Source organism: Pseudochaenichthys georgianus, chromosome 1 (genome assembly GCF_902827115.2).
Source record: "Pseudochaenichthys georgianus chromosome 1, fPseGeo1.2, whole genome shotgun sequence".
NCBI lineage: Eukaryota > Metazoa > Chordata > Actinopteri > Perciformes > Channichthyidae > Pseudochaenichthys > Pseudochaenichthys georgianus.
The window spans coordinates 37,887,090-37,898,670 of NC_047503.1; the positions used below are offsets into that span (position 1 = coordinate 37,887,090).

At 41.8% G+C, this 11,581-nt stretch overlaps 1 protein-coding gene across 3 annotated transcripts; it reads right to left on the reverse strand.

Annotated features, from left to right (window-relative positions):
• Window positions 1–773: 773 nt before the first annotated feature.
• mmaa (metabolism of cobalamin associated A) lies at window positions 774–11,212 on the reverse strand. Of its 3 annotated transcripts, none has more exons than XM_034086155.2 (7): window positions 11,130–11,183; window positions 9,865–10,273; window positions 9,187–9,309; window positions 8,616–8,786; window positions 6,780–6,865; window positions 5,880–6,029; window positions 774–1,952 (listed from the first exon to the last, which is right to left on the reverse strand). In XM_034086155.2, the coding sequence occupies exons 1-7, from the start codon at window positions 11,136–11,138 to the stop codon at window positions 1,659–1,661; spliced, it is 1,242 nt and encodes a 413-aa protein (XP_033942046.1). In that variant the 5' UTR covers window positions 11,139–11,183; the 3' UTR covers window positions 774–1,658. The 3 variants fall into 3 exon arrangements, with proteins under 3 accessions (XP_033942046.1, XP_033942055.1, XP_033942063.1); XM_034086164.1 differs by having other exon boundaries at window positions 775–1,952; window positions 11,123–11,212; XM_034086172.2 differs by having other exon boundaries at window positions 775–1,952; window positions 11,092–11,141.
• Window positions 11,213–11,581: the final 369 nt, after the last annotated feature.

Sequence of the window (11,581 nt, forward strand, 5' to 3'; positions counted from 1 at the left end):
AGATCACTTTTAAATGAAGTTGAAGATTTTCTATAATTGGCTTCATGTTAGATTTGGAGCATTGTATTTCAAAGTACAAAAGGGTAACGATGGCAACTCGAATCCTACACTGATTTGGATTGGAGCAACCCAAGTATTTTCCTCCTCCGCCTTAAAATGTCTAATGTTCCGTACCGAGGTCTTCAGTTCTTCATTTAATAATGTTTTGTATTATTAAAGCACCAGAAAGTGTATTTAAAGTTGAACAACTAATAATTTGTTATCTGTATTTTTCATATTTCAAGCATTTAAAAAACGGACTGATAAAGAGTAATTAAAAACAAACTGACGGATTAATTGATATAAAACATTATTAGTAGCAGCCCTAGTTTGCACTGGTATTTTACACAGATATTTTAATCTATGAATACCAATTCACCCTAATTAATGATGCCTGTTATTTCCTTAGCCTTTGTAAAGATCATCCAAGCACTTGTCACTGGAGTCCATTGCAAAAAGCAGCACGTCTGTTTAAATTCATATCGAGCACTGGAGTTATGAGTGTGTGACTTATTTGTCTTTAATGCTCTGGTGGCGTCCAGGAGTGTATTATGAGAGTAATTCTGAAAATATTAAAGTGTGTTATGCCTGAATAAGAAGCAGCAGACTCGTTCAGGGGAAACGGAGCACTGACATTTCTGGCTCCAGAGTGCATGAAAAAAAATTCATTACATCTGTGACAAATCTCAGGGCTAATATTCGTAGAGGTAACATTAATCACCGCCTTTTTCATATCATGAGCAAACACACGGCGAGAGAAAGCCTGGCCAGCTGTACTGACAGATTTAATGATTTCCACTTATCAACTTAAGATTCACATCATTCTTTTAATATTATATTCAATGCAGAAACACAAATAGAGAATTAAAACATTGTGCAAGTCCAGTTGCAGGGAATTGTTTGATATATGAGCACCGTCCACGGCAGTTCAACACGAGAACCAATTAAAAAACTGACCATAATAAATCCCATTTCTCTAACCGGATCATTGCTTTAACACTTTTTTGGAGTTATGAAATGTGTCTCTTGTTGATCGCAGCAGGAGGACGGTGGGTAAAAATAGATCACACCACTACAGTACTTGTCCATAACTATGGCAGGAGCAACACCCTGCTTCGCCTTATATTGCCCCTGATTGTAAAAGGGGATTATTTGGAGGACAAACTCCAAATGTATCAACATGGCCTTTACAATTTGTGTGTTGGCACTGCTCTCATTTCAACAGTTCACGAGGGTCTGTAGTGTTTTTGTCCATAAAGACAATCCCAGTATACACCTTAGAAAAAAACATGCCATTCATATCTCATAGCAATTCAAATGCTTCATTTAAACTGTTCAAATGTGACTGTGTCTTGAAGCAGACTGTGAGAAGTGACTGTCAGCACTCTCCTCATATGGATTAAGGCATTCATAAGACTGACGTTTCAGTGGAGAGGTGACTTCTATCTGAGGTGTTTTCAATTTCAAATGAAGTGTGAAAAGAGCAAGACTGCTTCTTTTGTGAAAACCTCAGATCCAAGGTCACATATTCTCACTGTGTCCTGGTTTAGCTGTGCGTAGGGGCTTCCTGATCAGCCACCACGAGGCGTCCATCCTCCTCGTAAAGTGCAGTCCAGTGATTACTTTGGTGATGAAGATGTGAAGGCTTTGAGGAGCAGGTCAGCAGCCAGGCCCGGGGAGATTTCTCCTCTGGTGACCCGCTGCTCCAGCTGGGGGAGAGCCCCTCTGACACTGGGGTGATTCTGGAAGTGCGCGAGGGCGTTGTCCTGGATCAGACTCCACATCCAGACCTTTTGCTGGCCCCTCCGCCGGCCCTGCAGCTCACCGCTGGCCAACATGGCGTCCCGGTACGACTCCAACATGGCCCAGACCTCTGGGATGCCGTCGTTGGTGTGTGAGGAGGCGCGCACCACCTGAAGAGGGAGTCAGGGGGAGGGGTGCGGGATGCAGGTGTGAATTATAAAGCGCCTTTTTCCCAACAAACATGTCGGAGCATGGATAATTATCCTGAGGACGTCACAGAAGGCAAAGCAACCTGCCCTCCAAACTTAGGTCAGTCTGGAACTTCTGCCTCATATTTCATATTATGTGTGAAAACGCACTCCCTTTTTTAAGCTATTTTGTCAGACGTATGGACCGTAATCCAGGATAAAAACTGCAGTTGTCAGAGGTCACTGTATTGTCCAACTCAGATGCGCCAAAATGTTTAAAAAAAAAACTTGATAGGAGATATGGTTAAAATTGTGCTAGTAGCCTTGTTGCATGTCAGCATTTTATTGTCTAATTAAATACTTAAATAGTTTGACGCTAGTTTGTTTAAGACTGTTAGGACAACATGCTGTAAGAAATATCCTCTTATTTCTATTGGGACTTCACTTTGTTTAGTGATTTTAAAATTATTTTTGTCAGTTTTCACTGAAGCCCCTGTCACACTGTCCCGAAATTGACACCAGATGGACACACGAATATGGAAGTTTGCACGAAGATGGCCACGAACTTGGTCAACAGCCAACCAACAGCCGAAGCAAGTACGATGCCTACAGAAGGCCACACGATGGCACCCGAACCACACACGAAAATATGGTCGTAGACTTTACTGATGATTTAGAATGTATCCAGACTCAACGTAAGAGCTTGTGCCTCTTTGGGGGGTGCTAACATTTAAACATACACGTTATTCTTTACTTTCTCCGTCTTTATATGTAGATTAGAAGATATTACTTATCTCCGTCATGTTGTTTCCATAGCAACAACAACTTCCTGTCAACAGCGTAAACTCGCCTTCAAAATAAAAGCATCTAAATAAAACAGGAAGTTAACCTAAATTACATTTAAGACATACAACTGCAACGAAAGCAGCAAAAACCATGTAATATCCTTTTCAGTTTCACAGAACACAAATTGGGTTATTTACATAATATGTTTACATGTTTTGTCGTGCAGTAAAACAACCAGAGAAGCGATCTGCAAGGAAACATTGCACACCGTGGTCCCATCTTGATGTCATCCTTACTATAGTACGATGGCTACACGACGGCTTCACGTAGTCGTGTTCCCTTCCTAAGACAATCGGGCAGCTTCTTGTTTCCTTCGTATTGTCTTCGTGAGGCGAAAAATGCCCGATGGCAATTCAACACGAAAATGAACCTTCGCAAGGTCCTTCGGCAATTTTTTGGCACGTCAAATATTTTGCCACCGCTCACGAAGTTGCTGCCGGAGCCTGAGAAACTCCACCGGCGGTCATACGATGGCTTAAGATGCCCTCACGAATGGCCCGATGTTACGATTTTGAACATTTCCTTTATCCTGTGTCCACCTGGTGTCAATTTCGGAACAGTGTGACAGGGGCTTTACAGAGTGTAATTACTCTGAGACATGATACATGTGCATTAAGCTTTGTTTTAATAATCAAACAGCATTTTGCATAGATTTAATTGCAGTTGGGAGTCGCTGCTATTTCCACTGTTTTGCGACGAACCTCCAACCTGTAAGAAGCTTGTTTGTAGGAGCAGTCTGGGGGTAAATGTCACTTCTATTTAGTTCAAGTGACAGTTTGTTTCTTATCACAGCCTGCTGCAGATTCAAGAGCAAATGATGAAATTCTGGGTAACAGGTTTCAAATTTAACACAGAAAGAGAAGTCAGAAGTAGTACAAAAACAAGTCCAAAAAGAGGTCAGGCCTTTCATTCAGAGGTGCATTAAGAACCCATGAACCTGCTAAATATAAAAGTTAACTTTCGGTTTTTTATCACTTCACAGTTAAAAAGAATAAAAGGAGTTTGGAGGAGGAGAGGCGAGGGTATTCTTCAGTGTGGATGTCAAAGAAAATTACAAATACTCCACTATCTTCAGGCTGCTAAAGAGTAATGAAATTACATGTATCATTTGGAGATAATTTGACATCCACTGGTAATCAAAAATGTTGACTGCGACAGGCTGATAAATATTGGCGGCAGCCAATTTTAAATCCTCTAATTACATCAGAGAGTTAATCATTTTACGAGGACTTGATTTGAGCCTAATGCAAAAACAGGAAATCAAACTTTGTGAAACGAAACGTACTGCATGTTGGCTAATTATCTTTTTAAATAGCCAGTTTATAACTAAAAACCATCCATACATTACCTTACCTACCCCTACTGGAATCTGTGTAGCCATGCACATAGAGTTAGTTTTATTCACTCTACCTAGGAGTGTATATTTTCAGTTTTTCTGATAACAGATCAATTACAAGCCCAGTTTTCATAAAACCTTTTAAAGGTTTGGAGCTTGGGCCTTGGACTTGTTTCTGTTTGTTTCATATCTTTGTTTATTGAATGTCATTTGGATTTTGGACAATTGGTCGGACGACTAGAAACTGATCATTGATTTCTTACAATTTCTTTAAATGTTAAAACACAAACAACTATTGGATTTAAAAGAAATGTTAGTTGCAGCCCTAGTTTTTAGGGAAGCTATTTCATCAGAAGGTCTCAAGATTTTTCACACATAAGAACGAGCTTAGAAATCAGAGTAGTGTGTGTGTGTGTGTGTGTGTGTGTGTGTGTGTGTGTGTGTGTGTGTGTGTGTGTGTGTGTGTGTGTGTGTGTGTGTGTGTGTGTGTGTGTGTGTGTGTGTGTGTGTGTGTGTTTGTGTGTGTGGTCTAGCATTACTATACTTGTGGGGACCTAAATCTGTTTACATCGTCACGTGTGGGGACTGGCTTCCCTTATGGGGACAAATTGGAGGTCCCCATGAGGGGAATCATTCATTTTAGGGTGAAGACTTGGTTAGGTTTAGGATTAGGGTTAGGGTTAGGGTTAGGCATGTGTTGGTTATGGTTAAGGTTAGGATAAGTCTCCAGGAAATGCATGTAAGTCAATGTAATGTCCCCTGAAGTGATGTATACATGGTGTGTGTGTGTGTGTGTGTGTGTGTGTGTGTGTGTGTGTGTGTGTGTGTGTGTGTGTGTGTGTGTGTGTGTGTGTGTGTGTGTGTGTGTGTGTGTGTGTCTTCATGCTGAGTGAGCTGGACAACAGAGGGCAGACTGATGGAGATGAGAGACAGCGAGAGACTCAATAGATCACGCAGCTAGACACAAAAGAGGGCAAGACAGCAGAAGTAAGGATAAATACAGAGAGGAGACTATGAAGAGGAGCTTTTATGTCGAGTGCGCAGGCTTCTAATCAGCAAAATGCATGACGCAGCAGCCGAGTATTCAGAGCAGGAGGAGTAGGGGGCGGGGAGAGGGGAACGGGAGGTGGGGGAGTTTCCTGGCAAAATGCCCAGTGGGCAGATGCTGCATTGGGCTGGGAAAACAAAGGGACAAGGCCAGGCAGGCGGGTGAGCTGGGACATGCGGGGAGGGGGGAGACACTGCAGTACTGAAACCGTGATGCCATGACATCATCATCACCACCATCCTCATCCTCCCACCCCCTCCTGGGTCAGCTGACCCCTCAGTGGGACGGCTTGTTGGGTCCACAGAGCGGTGTTACTTCTGCTGTGGCGGCCCACCAGGTCAAACGCTGAACACTTGTCAATTATCCTTTTCTTGTTTTATTAAAAGCCTAATCGTTCTGTTGTTGGCTCCCTGCCTCACTACACTGCTTACAGACACACACTCATTTCCACACACACACACACACACACACACACACACACACACACACACACACACACACACACACACACACACACACACACACACACACACACACACACACACACACACACACACACACACACACACACACACACACACACACACACACACACACACACACACACACACACACACACACACACACACACACACACACACACACACACACACACACACACACACACACACACACACACCTTAGGGTTCCAGGACTTGGACTGCCTCCTGAGCAGCTTCAGAGCGCTGGTGTACTCGGCCTGGATCCGCCTGGCCGGCCCCATCAGGTCTCCGTCCGCCTTGGTCACCACCACCAGGTCGGCCCTCTCGATGATGCCCCTCTTGATACCCTGGACATGGATTTTGGCAGAACACAGTGGGAGGCTCATTAACTTCCTCAAACACTGTAAATAAATCTGATGTCTAGACATGTAATCTGCTGAGGGATCTGTGTACAGAGTGATGGATGGATCGATGGAGCTGTGCTCGGCTGCCAGTTTACTAATTTATTATTTTGATATTGGTGCTCTCTGTCCATCCCTCACTGATGTCAACTTCTGACTGATCTGAACAAGGAAAGCAATTTAGTTTATTTGTAAAAAACAATGTTCACCTGTTGAAATGTAGTTTCAGATCAGGTCTTGGTATACTGCTGCTGACATGACTGCAGCCATCAATGTTGTTCTCTAGTCATGCAATGTGTCATGTAGAAATCAAATCAAATCTCTATAAGTGATATATATTTATAAACTAAACGCATAGCAATGCAAATGAAATAAACTATGATATAAAAAGGTAAAAATGTTATTCAGATCGCATAATAGTTTTGCTAAAAGCACAGATAGTTTAACCAGTTTAATCTATACAATTATGTGACAGAGATTTAATTTATGTAATATATGACAATGACATTGATGCCTGACAAATAACTGCTTAATGGACAACAATGATAACCTATGATATAATTGCTATTAGGGCTGATTAACTCGTGAAATAAGCTTTTTCTTTCTTTACATAAAAACCTGGCACATCGTTGACTTTATTTCTTCCCGCTCCTAACATCTGATGAATTGCTTCTTGCTCTCTGGTTCTTCACTGACCTGGAGTTCATCGCCCCCTGCTGGAGGAATCAGCAGCACAAACATGTCGACCATGTCGGCCACTGCAAACTCTGACTGGCCCACACCTAGAGAGAAGAATGTGTCACCACGGATCAGCAGGATGACAACATGTGATGCTCACTCTTCAAATCACTGATCAACTGAAGAATGCTCATCTAAAAACACTCCACAGCAACAGAGCTTGTAATCTGCGGTCAGATTGCCTGTTAAATAGATTTGACAGTGAGCAGAGAAAAAAAGGTAATTCACCGGTTAATAAAAGACAAAAATTAGCACTGTTATTAACATCCTTTAATAAGTTACTAACTTAGTTTATATATGTATAATTATATCTATTTTTGTATTTATGTTGATTTTTTCTGATGCTGATTGTGTCTTTTTGAATATTTCTATTTGAGTTTCTTTGCTATGATTTTTCACTTTTCATTTCTAATGTTTAATCAGATATTTACTGCTGGAACCAAAACCTATTTGTCATAGATCACTCTTCAGGTGTAAAGAAACTTGATTAAAATGAAAGATTGAATATGATGGAGGAGTTTGAGGGAGGAAATCTACAGAAGGTAAACATTGGTTTTTAATTTAAAAAGATGTATATAACACAAGGAACATTGCTTCAATGAGAGCTGTATTATGTGATTAAACAATACAATATAATATCCTCCTGAGAGAAGATTCCTTTTCAGACCCACCTGAAGACACAGGCCCTTTCTCATTTCATCAAATCCCCCTCCTCGGTCCTCCGGTAGTGACGCGGAAATGAATTTTAGCGCGCCATGTTGAAGGACATCTCATTTCTCTAAATGCACTTCGAGGACCGAGGACCGAGCGTCGAGGAGCCTCTCTGGAGGAGCTATAACCGAGGATACACTGATGGGTCCTCCACGGTCCTCCACGGCTCCTTCGTGGATGCATTTCCGGCAACAGAGATGTTTCAAAGAGTCGGGACGCACGGCCAGACTTATCTCAGCCAATGACAGCTCTGCATGCATCCCCTGGATATTATTTTATTAACTGCTTTCATCGCGACGCGATGTTTACAGAGAGTACAGCTGTGAGGTCCTTGCAGAAAGCAGAGCAGTGTGTATAATATATATCACTCAGTAGAACAGGCCTACTCTCTTTATTTGCTTTAGTTTAGTAGATATCTACAAACAAAGAGTTGATATTTTTCTAAAACCATTTAGTGCTTCACATAATAAAATACACAACGGCTGTTGCCTGTTTTAGGAGCTGTAAGTGTGTGTGGTGTAAGTGTGTGCGTAGATGCAGCGGACAGACAGGTCTCAGTTGGTTTGGTGTCCTCTGCTTACTTTTAATACTTGTAAATACAACTTTTGGCCCATAATTTATTTTCCTCATTGTAGCGACCAGAGAGGAGAGGGGGGGGGGGGGGGAGATATATCCAGTCTCTGATAGTGTTACGTTATTATGAGAGTGCTCTGTTTGATTCTGAAATTGTATATATTTATATAAATATATACATATGTGTGTGTGTCCGCATCTGTAGCCATTATTGTCTCATTATACCGCACTGTGAATGAATCAAAGTAAATATATAAGTCGTCATGAACACATCTGTCCCTCAGACAGAGGGCTGCTGTGCCTCCTGTCATCATTAATGGACGTCTCTTTAAAATGACCGCTCAGAGGAGAGGAGTTCTCATTTCTCTAACCGCCTGCTGCTTCCCCTCCTCTCTCCTCGGTTCCCCTCCTCGGCTCCTCCGCTCGCATCTCCTGTGGGCGGGACTAAGTATCGAGGATAGGAGTCGAGGAGGGGAGTTCGAGAAATGAGAAAGGGACACAGTGTCTTACCTACGGTCTCCACGAGGACGATGTCATATCCCGCCCCCTCACAGAGAACTACTGCCTCGTTAGTGGTTCTGGTGACGCCACCCAGAGTTCCTGAGGCCGGAGAGGGTCTGATAAAAGCGTCCATGTCCCTGGAGAGTTCAGTCATACGAGTCTTATCACCCATCAGAGACCCTGCAACAAGAGGGAGGATTCTGTTTGTATCAGAAACAACACAGTGGTGATGTTGAGTTTACAAATATTATAGTTATAGTGATATTACCATATCAAATGTACAAACAGTCATTACTAAATCTATAAGCTAAACATCTTTACACATCACATTACAAACTGCCATATCAATCTGTGATTCTTCTTTCTTCCTTTTATTAGATCAAATAACTATCTTACCATCTTAGGGTTCTTTTATTTGTATTCTCTTGGCTTTTTAAATGTCTGTTTAAATGTATTTGAAGGACATTTTACAATGTGTTTCTTTGTGTTAATGCAAAATGTACAGTATATACTTATCTTGCCTTGACTAATGCGCACAATATCATCATTTCATCAGTATCGTATGATGACCAGTGCTCACCTCCTGTAGTGCAGGAGGACGGGTCTACAGCCAGCACTGAGACCTTGTGTCCACGTCCTGTCAACATCTTCCCCACCACCTCGATGAAGGACGACTTCCCTGCTCCTGGAGGTCCAGACAGACCTGAGCAATCGACAGAGCAATATGTATCTAGATTATATTGAGGAAGCCTGATGAATCTGGTGTACACAAATCTAGGGGAAAACATCTTGCCTTTCAACATGGACGTTTGGAACGGACACTTTAATGTCAAGTTTAGAGGGTAATTGTCAAGAGTGGTCAACATTTCCAGTACATTTTAAAGAAACCACAGCTGAAACTAAGTGGTAGGCATGCACAGTAAGTAAGTAAGTAAAACTTTATTTATATAGCACCCTTCTCAATACGGATGTACAAAGTGCTTTACAGTACAGTACACAGGACACAATTCACAGTACAACTATAAAATGTAGAATAAAAGGCATAAAACGGCAGCAGGTAACACATAGGATAAAACATACGACAAAACACCCATAATAAAAAAAGAAGACAGCCACTAACTCACCTCCTCCTCCGACCCAAATAAAACAAATAAAACGTTCGACATAAGTGGCCAGTGAGCGTGAATTATAGTGTTGTTTCCCTAGCATAGCAGTAACATGCATAACATACAAAAAAAACGTTAGCCAGACCACACACCTACTCTGAAGGCCAGCGGCTTCCCCCCGTTCCGGCTCTCCTGCTCCCTCCTGTAGGCGAGCACCCTCTGCAGCAGCACCTGGGCCAGCTCTTTCTTCCTGGGATGCTGGGTCTCCACCAGAGTGATGGACTCAGCTAGAGACGCCCGCTGTCCCCCGATCAGACCTTCGTACAGTTTATCCAACAGTCTCTGCTCAGCTCCACTCAGGTCCTGTATGTGCTGCCTGAGGGCTGAGCTGCTCATATGCCTCCTGTGCTGCTGGAAGCCGTGACCCGTGATGGTGCTCGTGTAAGACCCAGTAAAGACCCTTCGGTGGAGGCAACATGTCCGACTCGCCGAGGGGAGAGAAGAGATGTGGCGGAGGAGGGATAAACCAAACCGTCTCATTTTAGGGAATACGTAGGGCATCTAGGAGTAGAAAGAAGATGGAAAACAATGAGTCAGGGGTGACTTTTTGAGTATTATCTTGTTTCCTTCAAACCAGTTTGTAAAATACTTTAAAAATCAAACATTCCACTATTAAAGCTAAATTGGAGGTCGTTGTATCAACTATGGATTGCTATCTGGTCACAGGTCCGCCAACCATTTTGTTTTCTTTTTTGACAACACTCAACCTCTAGGATAATCACAACCACATGACACGTGACAACCACCAACTTGAAACCCAGGACATTGGGAGAATGAACAGATTTCCTAAATTAGTTTACAAAAAGTGTGGTTCTTAAGGTCTTGGCAGGTAAATGTGGATTTACCATTTAATCAATTCTCGTGTGGTGAAAAATTAAGAATTTAGGACAAGTTCTGTGTAACAAATGGTGTCAACTTTTTACTCTCCTCCTCCCTCTAAAAAAGCATAGAGGGTAAAGTGATTCAAAGAAGGGAGTACTTCTCAGGTAGTGATATTTTGCAGCTCATTTATTGCCCTGGCTACCTAGAAATAACATTAGCTATAAAAAATAACATTTGTATGACAACATAATGCTTCAATGATGAATACACTGAGGACTACGTATTCTTTGTCATGTATATATGCGCCAATTCATGCTGGAACATGCAATGATGCTTGGAAATAGCTCATTAACTTCCAGAAAACATCAACAAACATGATTTTTTAACGGTTATCCTTCATTGTACGTTGGGCTAACATTATGTAAACACAACGTTTATCTGAGCTGCAAGTATATACTGTGTCACACGTGTAATATAGCTAATAAAACACTTTATACCAATTGTTAGAAGAAAAATAAAAACTCTGACCTCGTACCAGCTTCATGGAGGTGTTACGGTTGTTACATTCAACAACTTCCTGTTTCCGGTGACGTAACGCAACGCCCCCGACAAATTCTTCCGTCCAAACATTTATGAAATACAACTTTCAATAAATAAAGATATTTACCAAATATATGTAAAACTGCCAATTGTCTTTACAAAAATTGAGGATTTGTAAATGTTAGTCATTTACGAAAAAAAATGTAAACTCTTATGGGGACAGTGGACACATTTCAGCAGAAGGTGGCAGCAGAGGTTAATTTTCACATCCAAACTGAACCATGGCTTTATAATACATACTATAGTCTGTGACTGCGCCATATAGAGAGATTCTATTATTCTATTATATGGCTCTGGTCATGCACACTATGACCCGAACCCATCTTCTACCTAAAAATCATAACACTTGACATCATGTGGCAATATTACTCCTAAATTAATAATTGT

What these genes read in the sequence shown, in the direction of transcription:
- mmaa (XM_034086155.2), bottom strand. An exon ending in GCCGCTGGCCTTCAGAGTAG is followed by an intron (nt 9,310 to 9,864) that starts GTGTGTGGTCTG and finishes TCGATTGCTCAG; the next exon opens with GTCTGTCTGGACCTCCAGGA. An exon ending in CCAAGTCCTGGAACCCTAAG is followed by an intron (nt 1,953 to 5,879) that starts GTGTGTGTGTGT and finishes CTCCCTCTTCAG; the next exon opens with GTGGTGCGCGCCTCCTCACA.